The sequence below is a fragment of the Diceros bicornis genome, chromosome 2, assembly GCF_020826845.1.
Source record: "Diceros bicornis minor isolate mBicDic1 chromosome 2, mDicBic1.mat.cur, whole genome shotgun sequence".
NCBI classification, from domain to species: Eukaryota; Metazoa; Chordata; class Mammalia; order Perissodactyla; family Rhinocerotidae; genus Diceros; species Diceros bicornis.
In genome coordinates this window covers 65,360,458-65,373,508 of record NC_080741.1, presented here as the reverse complement: position 1 = coordinate 65,373,508, position 13,051 = coordinate 65,360,458, and the positions used below count along the sequence as shown (strand labels likewise).

Genomic DNA, 13,051 nt, shown 5'->3' with positions numbered 1-13,051 from the left:
TCTGCACGGTTGACAGCTGCTGTGTCTGGGCCTGACATGAACATATGTCTGCATTTCTTTTCACTACAAAGTATTGGGACCCCTGGTGTTTGACTGTCCTCTCTCCTTGCAGATGAAACCATCGTGCCACCGGATGTTCCAAGCTACCTTTCTTCTCAGGGGACCCTTTCTGACCGACAGGAAACTGTGGTCAGGACTGAGGGTGGCCATCAGGCCAATGGGCACATTGAGAGCAACGGTAAGGCCTCAATGCCTGATGCGACTGTGTCCCCATGAGCTGGAGGTGGCCTCCAGCCCTGTCCCAGGGCAGGTGCATGGCCTTACATCAAGGATGTTTTGGTAAAGTAGAAGGCTGCATGACTCAGGCCTTCAGTTGGGTGTTTCTGGACCTAGCCTGTGCAAGTTCTGTAGGGTTTTACAATCCCCATCCCCCACACTGTACTGGGCTTCCTGTCTCCTAGTCGGGAAAAGGTAGGATTGCCTAAAATAAGAGCTGCAGAGGACATGACAGGTTGTGAAACCAATCCATTCCTTGAATAGGGGAAGTGCCCAGGTCTGCTCTGTGTTCCAGTCTGTCATACTAGAAAGCTCTCCCAAGGGTGAGCTACTTCAGTGGGGGAGACTGAGTACTTGCTTGGGGCAAGTTTACCCTTACAAAGAACTGTTCCTTAAAATGCCTCCAAATGCTGAAAGCCCTGCCTGTGGGGAAGGCAGTACTAGAAAACGTTCCTTGCTGGACCTCTTGGTTAGCCCAATAATCCACCATGGTAAAGGACATTTTCAAGAATGACTCTGTTCTAGTAGCTTTGCCCCTTCTCATAAGGCTTACTGTGAAAATGCTACGCCCAGCGTTTCTAACTGTATGAGAATCTATTGCAGGTATCTGTCCGAGAGATGGAAGCCTCTTTCCAGAGGTGGACGCTCATGGCATTACGTGCAGGCAGCCAAAGCTCTGCGTTGGATCTAATAAGGAGCTGTGGAAAGTGATGGAGAAAGCTGATGGGATCCCTGGTCCACAGAAGATGGGTATGAGATGCTTTCATCAGGAGAAGCATTTTGTTCTTGAAATCAAAATTTGGGTTGACCTACTCATTAAATGAAAGAGGGAGACATATTATCGGTGTAAGACTGTCTCAGAATTTGGTATTCAATCTATAAACAGGAAGCTCTGGCCTGGCTCTCTTTTAATTCCAGAATAGGGTGTCTCTTAAATAAACCTGTGGTGTGGTGAGCCTGAGCCTGAATTTTCTAGATTTATAAGCAACTTAAATAAAACCCAAACAAAAGTGCCTCTTCATCGGGCTATTCTGAGGCTAAATTTCTAATTGTTCAGAAGACTCTTGACGCTGCATGGTACCTCACTCATGTGGGATCGAATGGGATTTTTCTTCTGTGATCACAGTAGTATGGCTACATTCTCTGATTAAGAAATTAATCTGAAACGTCTAAACAGGGAAGACCCATTCTTGATTAATGGCTTGGTGTTTGCCCAGTCCTTGTTCTGTGAACGTACCTAAAGGAGAGGGGAATTTTTACAGAGTTGATGTAAGCAAAGCTCTGGCCTTACAGCAGTGGAGTTAAGCAGCCTGTTCTTATTCGGGGATGGCAATGGTTCTAATCCGTCTCTGGCTCTATCCCGCAGAGCGCAGTGGCCTGGCTGTATGCAGTGACTGCAACACTGACACAGACAGTTACTCCAAGGAACAAGCCTTCTATTCTCAGCCTGTGTCCAGAGACAGTATGCAGCCTGGTACACTAGGCAGCCAGGAGCTCCCTCGGAATGACCAAGAACATTCTCCACATCATCTGAACAGTGGGACCGTTGATGGGTCTCACACCAACTGCAGGGGGGCCCTCTACCCCAGTAACCATGATAGAATGCTGACATCCTTGAAGAAAAAGCCAGTGGCACCTCCAGATGGGAAAGGTAACTTGTCACTGTCTTCTGAGGAATCACCAGCAGTGGGTGGGGGTGCAGGGAGCACATAAACAGCCAGGCTGGAGGGTCTCACGCGCCCTCTCCTTTCTCATAGGGGCCTCCACTTGGACTTTATCAAGGTTGTGTGAGCCAGACTCCATAGACCTCCAGCCTTCCTCTACATTAACTCCAGGCAGTCCTGAGCTCACAGAAGCCTCCTTGGGCTTTCCTGACGTCCCCCGTGAGGGCCAGCACTTGCTTCTTTCCAACGGACACTTCCCCAAACCATGTGACTCCAGTCCTGAGTCCACACCACTGACAGGACAGCTCCCTGGGAAACGGAGTGTGCCACTGCTGTTTGCACCGAAAATCTAGGCTTTGTCTACCTCAGCTCTTGTGTCAATCTCTACAGGAAGGAGAGGTACGAGAGGCTGTGAGGAAGCTTGGGTTCAAGCGTCACTGATTTGTACATAGTTTTAACTTCCATGTGGAGTATCAGTAGTTTAAAGGACTTACAGCTGAAGCACAGAAATGCAAGAGGCTATTGCGTACAAAAGGCAGAAAAGTATTTGATACCATTGTACATAAGAGTTTTCAGAGATTGCATATATATATCTTTTACAGAGGCTATTTTAATCTTTAGTGCATGGTTAACAAAAAAAATCATACAATTTTGACATTATTATTTTTCATATCAGGTTGCTGTTTAATTTTGGACGGGGGGTATAGTTCTGGTGCCTTAATGCATGGATGGCATTTATAGACGATGAAAACCACATTTGTTGCCAGGAGTTTTTGGTGGGTGGGAAGGATGGAAAGTCCTTGGATTTGTACTGCACTTCCTAGGACAGACCCCCTAGGATCTTTACAATCAGAGATGTCGTTCGCATTGGAAGTAACTTCACATCAGTATGGCTCATGTGTGGATGCTCTTGCGACCAACCTCCCTGTGGAGCCTAGAGGTGCAGATGTCATGTATCTTTGCAGTGAATGACTTGTTTCTCACAGGTTTAAGTTCTTTAACAAGCAGAATGCCAGTTGTTAATCCACCACAAGCAATTGGTCCGAACAACTAAGCACTGTCTTTCTTCCTTCTGTGATAAGAGCAAATGTGGTCATGTTGGTATCATTCGATTGTCATGTGAGGCTTTCTAATCAGATAGAGGCTGCTGGTGTTGGTACCTGTGGATTTTTCAATAGTGATGTTTTAGTTCTGCCCATATTATTATTACATTGGCCTTGGGGGAGAAAAAGGATTGAGTCCTTACTTTTCAGGGCTAGCTTATCTCTACTGAGGATCCAGAGCAGGCCTGTCCATGTCCTTCCCTCACAGAGGGACCCAGGCTTGGACTGTACAAGACTTAGCCCTTGACCTGGGTGTACTTGCACTTTTGAGACCTGTAGCGAACCATCTTGTGAGTGCCAATGTGTATTTCAGGAAAAATTACATTGAACCATACAAGGTCCTTAAAAATCTCAGAAAGCAAGTTCCTTTAGCCAAAAAGCTGAAGGTAAGTATTGACAAAATAGTCACCTATGTTAAATTTTACTGTCAGATGTCATCACTGTTCTGAAAGGTAAGCACATTTACAATTTTGTTCTCAACAGTTAACTGATTACTTCCACAAAATATGTGAATTTGCTGCTTCTGAGAGGCAATGTGAAAGAGGAAGTATTACTTTACTTTTATGTACAGTTATTTATTTATAGAAACTTTGGTACAATGTACATTGAAAAACATGTAAAATATTGCAGTGTCTAACAAATGGCATTGAAGTGTCTTTAATAAAGGTTCATTTATAAAATGTTCAGTGTGTGGCTGGGGTCATTCTCCTACCGACATTAACCAGCATTGCTTTGTCCCATTTAATTCCAGAGATTCGATTCCCTTACAAATGCAGTCATTCTGCCTTTAATTACCTTTTCCCCCCCATAAAGGAAAAAAATTTTAGGCAAAGCAGAATTATATATACCGTTGCTTCAGGGAAGACATGACACCACTAGATTCCTGAGATTTTTCTCTGAATTTTTCTAACAAACACCTGGAACTTGTTTGTCAAGGTCTGACTGAAATGGTGACCGTCCCATTTCATCCCTTCTATTTGCACTGTTGAGCTTAAAACGCCGGGCAACAGACCTTACTGATTAGGAATGATGAAACAACAGTTTTTCCAAAGCCAGCCCAGGCCCTTCCTTTTGGTCTGAAACGGAGAAAAGTGGAATAGGGCTCGGCTTCCTCAGAGGACCCACTGTGCCCTCTTGCCCCGAGGCCAGCTGGGCCCACCTAGTCACTTGAGCTGCAACTGCTTGCTTGCTTTCACACGCCACAAGGGCCGCTGGACACTTCTCTGTAAAATAACTTCTCTGTAAAATAATTAATATCATACAATTGTGTGTGTTTCTATAGGTGAAATCTGAGGGTAATTAAGACCAGCAGCCTGGTTACCCAGCAAGAATGCTTGCTGTGCACCTGTAGTTCATGCTCTTTAAACAACGCTATAAGCTTACACAGTGGGAATTAACCCAGGGGAGAAACCCACATCCACAACTTTTTCCCTAAGTCTCCTTCCTTTACCCAGTCTAGCCCTTCTTTTTTAAAATTATAACCATCTCTGCCTCTGCCAAATCCACTATCAGGTGGCAGGAAATGAAAGATCACATACAGATCAAATGAAAGCGCTGCAGGGCCTGGACTCAGCGTTACCAAACTCATTTATTAAGGGGTTCATTTATTAAGGGGTTCTAGAGAAAACTGTTCCAAGGACTGCTGTGGACGTCATTTTCTCTTTGTTTCTTAACCTTCTGGCAGAGGCTGACAACGTCATTCCAGCAGCCTATAGCATGGGAGACGCATTCTCAATGTCATAATCTTAGCAAAATTGGATTTCAGCACTGAGTTTTGCTGTTCAGATGGCCAAACAGCTGCTCACCGGAAGGGAGACAGTTCTCACAGCAGTACCCTTTCTTGACAGAAGTGGACGCAGCACCGTCTCTGATTCAGGGGCTCTCTCTGCCAAGCTCCAGCAGCAAGCTGTGAGTTTGGTCATACGTACCAAGAAAGATGAAACCTCCCAGGCTGATTGCTGCCATTCGAGGGAAAACACCTGCAAACAATCTAGGGGGGAAAACAGGAAGATTTTTAAAAATTGTGTGTAAAAAAGGTTAAATTCCAACGCCCACAGCTTGCTCAACTCAATACACCATGCTCATTAAACCCCACAGAGCACTTAAAACATGTGTGTTTTCCTTTTAGAATGGCACTAAATTACATTCCCAAGTAACTTGTTGAAGTTCAAGCCCAGCTGTTTGTTGGCTAACATGCCTAAATACCAAACAGCTTACTTGTGCGCACTTACAATGAAGTCAAGTAATTAGTCAGGAAGGAGTCACTCTGTCCCCACAACAGTTCTGTTTCAGAGTTTCAGACCATTTTGTCTTTTAGAGATGATGAAATTGACCTTTTTATAAAGGAGTCAAAGGGCTGAATCCTAGGGAAGGCTGCAGGGCATGGCCCCCCTGGACGTCTAAGGTGGCCTCTGGGTGTTAGAGATTTTTGGACGACTCAGCTGCACTTTGTCCTTAGAGACCCACAAATGTGATGCCACGACGAGGAACCAAATCTCCATGGATTCCCTGTTTTTTTCTTTCCCCTCTAATGAAGGACAAGAAAGGTGAATGGACTCTGGCTGGGAAGGGAGCAGCACCTCCTCACGGGTTCAATCCCCAAGCACTACAGGAGGCCAGTCACCATCAAAACTGCAACTATGGAATAATCAAAGAAATGCAAAGTAAAGGAACAATGTTACTGCGGATGGAAATTGGGGATTCATATTTTAAAAACCCTCCCACAGCTATGCACAGGTAATTGTTCAAAGATGTTCATCATGGCACTGCTGATCAGAGAAAAACTGCCGAGAATCCCCCTCTGGTTCCATAAATTCTGGTACAGTGTACCCAGACGGGGGAGACTCTCAACTGATAAGAATGACATAGTCCACAGGTACCAATACAGAACATACACAAAACAGGTTCTGAAAAAAGAGAGGTCCCAAAGCCATACGTGTAATACGATTGCATGTTTGACAGACATGGCAGCGATGTGTCCTAAATTTTCTCTGGAGGGTAGGATTACAGGAGACATTCTCTGCCTATACTTCTGTAATAACTGAACCTTTTTACCAAGAGTATTACTTTTGTAAGCAGAAAAACAACATTACAAAATCAGAACTAGTGGATTTACTAGTGAAAAGACTTCAGATCAGGTCTAGAGAAGAAAACCGAAAGTGGTCAGGTTATGCCAACAGTAGAGTATGTATCCTTTAGGGTATAGGAAAAACCTCCATGACAAGCTAAATGGTGGCTCGCCAAGAAACTGGACAGGAAGGAAACGCCTGCAGCCTAATTCACAGCACCCTGCCTGCTTCCTTTCTACGTAACTGTTGGGAGAAGTCAACTTGCCGCCTCTATGTACGTGGCACTCAGCACTTCTGCGGAAAACAGACTTCAGAGTAGTTTTAGGGGGCCCTTATTTCAGTTAGCTAACTAAGGATTTAAATCATTCAGTAAAATACTACACAAAATTAGAACCTCTTTTTCTTGTCTAGAAATAGCCATGAAAATTCTATAGAAAACCAAAATACACTTGCAAGAAAAAAAGTTGTTCAACTCAGCATCATGCAGATTGTTTTTGCATGAGGTGGCTGGTGAGGACGGAAACTCATAAATTACCGCTTTGAGGCCACTGTGTCCTTCTGGCCTAAAAAACAGATTAATCTCCCTGCCCCTGCCCTACAAAGGGAACGGTGCTGGAAGGGAGGTCAGCAGAAGCTGAGCTGTGGAAGACCACATTTGCCACAAAACTCTCCCTCCCCGACTGACTGATTTCTAAAGCCAGTGTCTTGTTCAGCTTTTGCTGCTAATGAGCTCAGCTGCTCCTGGCAAGAGGCAGATGGAAGCAGTTTATGGTTTCACTAGACGACAATTGAATCTATTAACATAATCACAACCTTAAAGGAGAGTAATTTGTACAGTGAGGGCCCCAACCAAACTCAGAGGCCAAGACTTTTGAGTAGAGCAGGGCTGTGTTCTAGTGACCACAGATCAAATGAGATAAACGTAAAGCATTTGGCATAGGGCTGGGGGCACAAAGGGGGTGCAGTGTGCACATGACAGCAGCAGTTACTACATACAGGGCACAGCCAAGAAAAACCAAGGCCAGGTGATTAACAGAAGGAAAGTAGGAAGGAGCAATGCAGGATAAGCAGGCTTCCCATCTGCTTTCTGAGTATTGGACTGAAGGAGCGTGAGGTATTTTTATTTCAGAGAAACCAGTTTGCCCTACAGCATATATTCTAAATATGTGCCAGAACGTGGTCTTCCTCTGTGTGAACCAACACAGAGAGACCCAAGTGTCCACTTTAATTTACCCTGAGAGGTCAGCACCATTCCACTGCAAGGTGGGGAGACTATCTGCTAGGCAAGTCGAATACTCAGGCAGCTGGGCAGGTGTGTTCGGGGGTGGCGAAAGGAGCCAGCAGGGCTCTGTGCATGGAAACTGGACAAAGGAAGGAGACTGAGGCACCTTCAGGGCTGAGGATGCCAAGGATCCACATTTGCAGGGAGTTTTATGTTTGCTTTTTGTTACACTTCTTTTGTCAAATTATTTGTCATCTTTTATCACATTAACAGGAAGCTAATGAACACTGTCATTTCTAAAGTGACAAGCTAGGCTGCCTGGAATACTCTGCTAAGGACCACAGTGTGCATACTAATGAGAGCCCAAGACTTAAGAAGCTTCCAGAAGATAAGCAAAAATCCAAATTACCTTTTCAGGGCGGACAGTGGGGACAGAAAGAGGCCCTTGGCGTTTTTATGACACCCCCTCCTCTGCCTATAATTCTGGCACTGCCTAGTTATGTAACGTCAAGCACAGACCACAACTGGGACAGGGGAGATTTAGCTTCAGTCACCTCCTCAAGGAAACTGCTTCACTACAAGCTTTCGGTGGCCACGGTTTTGCCAATGGTGCCATCCCCATGCATCACCACTTTCTCAAGAAAGGCTCACGGGCTCCAGCTCAACACCAACTCCACAGAGCTCAGGTCAAAAGCAGAGGTCTGACCAATAGCTGCCATAGAATCTAATGTGAACTATATGGAAACAAATAAGACAGTGAAATTCAGCAGTTTGACTTCATGATCTAAAAGGGCGATTGCACACAACATGTGTGTGTGGCACAGTCACTATTTGAAACACTAAGAATCTTTTACCTGCTACTAAATAAGCTCCTTTAGAGCTCATTTTTTTCTCACACCATTTCTTTGTTCGATGTGGAACTGGCTTCAAAAATCAATGTGCCTCAGCTATGAGCAACCAGATTCTTACTTCCTCACAATCTGTTAGCCATAAAGGGCTGACTCACGGCATGCAAGCCACCACCCTGCCCTTCCCATGCTCAATTCTTCCTTTCTGCTAAACCTAGTCCTTGTCTCAACATCCTTAGTCCTTTAGGCAACCAGCATCAATCCATAGAGTTGTCACATTCAACAAAACCATCCAACATTGCCTACTTTTCAAAGTTGGAAACTGAATAGACGATGGGGCTGTTCTCCTGCAAAAGCCTTCACCTAGAGCCTGACCGACCTGCTTCATGTCCCCCACACTATCAACGAGCTGAAATAAAGACCTGCCGCAGGGCCGCCCCATGGCTTAGTGGTTGAGTGCGCACGCTCTGCTACTGGCGGCCCGGGTTCGGATCCCAGGCGCGCACCGATGCACTGCTTCTCCGGCCATGCTGAGGCCGCGTCCCACATACAGCAACTAGAAGGATGTGCAACTATGACATACAACTATCTACTGGGGCTTTGGGGGAAAAAAAGGAGGAGGACTGGCAATAGATGTTAGCTCAGAGCTGGTCTTGCTCAGCAAAAAGAGGAAGATGAGCACAGATGTTAGCTCAGGGCTGATCTTCCTCACACACACACACAAAAAATAGATTTCCTTAAAAAAAAAAAAAAGTACCCCAAACCACAAATGCTTTCTTCTAACAACATTACCCTTGCTCACTTGCATTCCTGCACTACATAACTGGAAGCCTGTTTTATCAATGCTGTAGCCTAGAATCTGGCAGGTGCCACACACGTCACCTAACATTAAGATGGACTGGTTGGGGCTGACCCAGTGGCGCAAGCGGTTAAGTGCGTGCACTCCGCTGTGGCGGCCGGGGGTTCACTGGTTCGGATTCCGGGTGCGCACCGACGCACCACTTGTCAAGCCATGCTGTGGCGGCGTCCCATATAAAGTAGAGGAAGATGGGCACAGATGTTAGCCCAGGGCCAGTCTTCCTCAGCAAAAAGAGGAAGATTGGCAGATGTTAGCTCAGGGGCGATCTTCCTCAAAAAAAAAAAAAAAAAGATGGACTGGCTAAGAATCACCTGGCTAGAATATTGCATCAACTTGATTGTGCAATATTATCTCACACAAGCAGCATCAAATAAAATGTTTTGTACACTATAAATAAAGAGACCCCATAAGCAGAAGAAAGGAAAGGTGTTCTTCCAACATGAGGCTAAAAGAGGAAGAGGCAGTGGAGCATTCCCGTCCTGTCCTTACCCTGACAGCCCCTGTGTCTGCCAGACCCCGTGCAGGGCAGATAGGACATTCCCACTAGCCGTGCTGGAACCAGCCTGCAGGAAAAGACACAAAAGACAAAGCCATTATCTTATGAAACTCCCCAACTCTAGCTGGCTCTCAGATATCCTCAGATGCATGGCTCCCTCCTACCTTCATCTGGGACACAGTTTCAGATAGACTGGGGAGTTTCTCAGGAATCAGGACCATTCTCTAGCCCAGAAATCCACGCCACCCAAGAAAGTGTTTTTTCTAGGTTATTTCTCTCGTTATCAAACTATGAGCAGAGATCACCCAGATAATTCACATACCACTATTTAACAGGAAAAAGACTAAAAGCAGTATTAATTGATCCGAGAAGGATGGGGAATAATCAATATAAATTATGAAACTTACCTAGGTAGCCTGCTAATAAACACCTTAAAGAGTACTATGTTCAATTTAAAATATGACTGACATACTTAGGTTTGGCCCTATCAAATTCCGCCCTTATTTGTTCCACTTTTCCACAAGGGTATGATGTTTTATTTTTTATTGTTTTGGTCCAGATATATTATATGTATGGCATTCCCTGAAGTCTTGGTCTAGTGTTTTTTAAAACAATTTTTCTTTTTAACAAAATTTTTTTACACAATTCTGACAACTGTCCTAATTCATCCAGTTTAGGCTAAGCATGACTTAAGTTCAGAGCCTCTAGCTCACTTCCTGCATGCCATGAAGCAACTCAACTCTCTGAGCCTCAGGTCTATCCCCAGAAAAAACAGATTATCTGAAAATAGTATTATCAGGCAGAGGCCCTACCGGCCCGACTTGCTTACACAATGTAGGTGAAAATGATTTTGAAAAGGTAAAATGCTATACAGACATTGGGCACAGTGATGACTGTGGCTTTTGTTTGGTCAATGTCAGTTTCATTAGTGGTTCAATAGGCAGCATAAGACTGCAATTACAGAGAAGTGTTATACCACTTTTATTCACTTTATATACATGTAAGCCCTAGCGCTAATAGATAGATACGAGCATCTATTGTGTCTACATTACATTATTTCACCACTTACCTTTGCCAACATGATTCTTGTCTTTGCCACATCCAGAGGTGTGGTGACTGCAGCTGCAAATCCACCTGTGCAAATAAAAATACCCAACACACAAGTGAGGTATTGTTTACTGTATCACATGGTATTTTACAGTATCTATTTTATAATTCCTCATAATTCTGCCAAAATCATTTCTTTATCATGTCCACTTGATTCAAGAACAGGACACACACACACCAAGTCTTTATCCACATGCTCCACTGCTTTTGTAGTGATGTCTAACTGCATATAAAAGAGGTGACAAGATAATGCTTTACACACTGAGGTGAAAAAAAACAAGCCCTCACAATATATCTTGCTCTTTCGTGAAGCAGCAAACAAACCCGTGTGTGTACGTGGTTATGTGTCTATGGTCAGATGCCCGCTCTCTCTATGAGAAAAACACTGCTCCCAATGAATCTCAGAGGGCCCATGCCTTCTGTGGGCCACCGTTCTTTAAACTGACTCCAAATTGCTTCTATCACTTCTGCTCTGAGGCAAAATGGGCAAACAGAAACGTGTATTACTGGGGGAACTTTTGGCATAAATGGCTAGATTCTTCAAATTAAGAGTAAAGCTTTCTGTATTTCCAGGCTTCTGATAACAGGCCAGTTACAGTAACAGCACCTCTAAGCTCCCTTCTGCATCTTGTTAGAGTCAGTCTTGATTCACCAGGCTTTCTTCCTTACGGCTTGCTTCCTACCTCCTCTCTCATGTGCTCTTTATTTTTTTTTTGTGAGGAAGATCAGCCCTGAGCTAACATCCGTGCTAATCCTCCTCTTTTTGCTGAGGAAGACCGGCTCTGAGCTAACATCTATTGCCAATCCTCCTCGTTTTTTTTTTTTCCCCAAAGCCCCAGTAGATAGTTGTATGTCATAGTTGCACATCCTTCTAGCTGCTGTATGTGGGACGCAGCCTCAGCATGGCCGGAGAAGCGGTGCATCGGTGCGTGCCCGGGATCCAAACCCGGGCCGCCAGTAGCAGAGCGCGCGCACTTAAACGCTAAGCCATGGGGCCGGCCCCTCATGTGCTCTTTATTTAAATACCGTGACTACCAAACTGATTTTTTTTAAATCCACACATTTTAAAGGGGCCTATATCTACAGACAGAGGAACTGGAGGACTATTTTTTTTTAACAGAAAGCACAGTAAATGGTGTCAATATTTTAGTTAATATGATACAAAGATATATTTTAAACCCCAAGAGGCCCTAAGGAGACAGTAAAAATAAACCCAAAAGGGCTTTCTAAAGATTCAGCTTTCATGAGCTAGGAGAGGCAGTTTTATAAGGGCTGAACGGAACAGATGTGCGTGAAGATGCTCCAGAAATAGCACTGCTCTCCCCCTAAGTTTTGTGGCGTGTGGACAAGAAGGTCATTTGATCTCTGCCAAATATCTTTCTAAATATGTTGCTGAAATAAGATCATTACACTGAACCTCCTCCATTTGGTAACATTTATTATGATGCTGACTTTTTGAAAGAGGTACCCATTTCTGCTTTTATGTTCTATTTTTGGTTACCCATGAATGACAAACACTTTGGGGCTAAACAGTATCAATAACATGAACATTAGAGTCCCTTGGTCTAGACACTTTTGAGTTATGAATATGCAAAATGTTTTCCTCCAGATTTGAAAGTTGCCTGAAATTCAGAGACTTGCTAAACTTTGCCTATTTTAAAATTTTGTGGACCCAGTCCTGAAATTTTATTCTTCTGATTTTTTTTAACCATATATTCTGCCCTAAAGGAGTGAATATACTTTTAATTATAGAAAGGGGTCCAGGAAGGCTTCACATCCATTTAAAAAAAAAAAAAAAAAATCCTAAGGAAGGAAGGGCAAGGAACCTATACTATCCCAAACTTCCCACCCCAAATCTTATAGTCAGCGTTGTTTCCCTTACTGGCTGTAAGGGTTCTCAGGGCCCGGCCTAAAAAAACCCTTCTTAAAAATCAAAAAAACCCAGGCTTAAATCCCTGCTCTACTAGTTGACTGGCCTTAGGTAAATTACTTGTTCTCTAGTTAAAGTACCCTCTGAGACAGATACTCTTATTACCCTATGCTACTGGTGGGGAAACAAGCTCAGAGAGGTTAAGTAACTCGTAGAAGGTTTCACTTAGTGTAAAGCTGAGACATGAACTTTTCTGTCTGACTCTAGAACCTGAGCTCTTGGCCGCTAGGTCTTCTAGCGGCCTGTTTTTTCACCTGTAAAATGCAGATAGCAATATGACACAGGAATTAAATGAGTCTATGCAAAGCGTCTAGAATGCTGCCTGGTCCACATTACTGCTCAAAGTAATTAGCTCTTTTCTGGATAGGCAGAGATAATGTGCAATTTTCTTCATGTTTCTAGCCCAGCACACACAGTAGGCACTCAAAAATGCTTACTCAGTGCCCTGGACAAGTGTCTATTGTTTCTACAAACTGAA

At 44.1% G+C, this 13,051-nt stretch overlaps 2 protein-coding genes across 5 annotated transcripts in view; one reads left to right on the top strand and one right to left on the bottom strand.

The window, feature by feature from the left end:
• Window positions 1–4,056, top strand: part of LRIG1 (leucine rich repeats and immunoglobulin like domains 1) — a 114,394-nt gene extending 110,338 nt beyond the window's left edge. For 2 of the 4 annotated variants that reach the window (XM_058562606.1, XM_058562614.1), the window contains 4 exons: window positions 113–238; window positions 880–1,026; window positions 1,643–1,927; window positions 2,034–4,054. In XM_058562606.1, the coding sequence (XP_058418589.1) occupies window positions 113–238; window positions 880–1,026; window positions 1,643–1,927; window positions 2,034–2,293 (818 nt within the window). In that variant the 3' untranslated portion in view covers window positions 2,294–4,054. Of the gene's footprint in view, window positions 1–112; window positions 239–879; window positions 1,027–1,642; window positions 1,928–2,033 lie in introns of all 4 variants that reach the window. The other 2 variants (XM_058562597.1, XM_058562588.1) reach the window with 2 other exon arrangements.
• Window positions 4,057–4,612: 556 nt separating this feature from the next.
• SLC25A26 (solute carrier family 25 member 26) overlaps window positions 4,613–13,051 on the bottom strand; it is a 142,476-nt gene continuing 134,037 nt past the window's right edge. The window contains exons 8-10 of the mRNA XM_058562576.1: window positions 10,606–10,670; window positions 9,530–9,603; window positions 4,613–5,033 (exon numbers count right to left, since the gene is read on the bottom strand). Of these exons, the coding sequence (XP_058418559.1) occupies window positions 4,916–5,033; window positions 9,530–9,603; window positions 10,606–10,670 (257 nt within the window). The 3' untranslated portion in view covers window positions 4,613–4,915. The remainder of the gene's footprint in view (window positions 5,034–9,529; window positions 9,604–10,605; window positions 10,671–13,051) is intronic.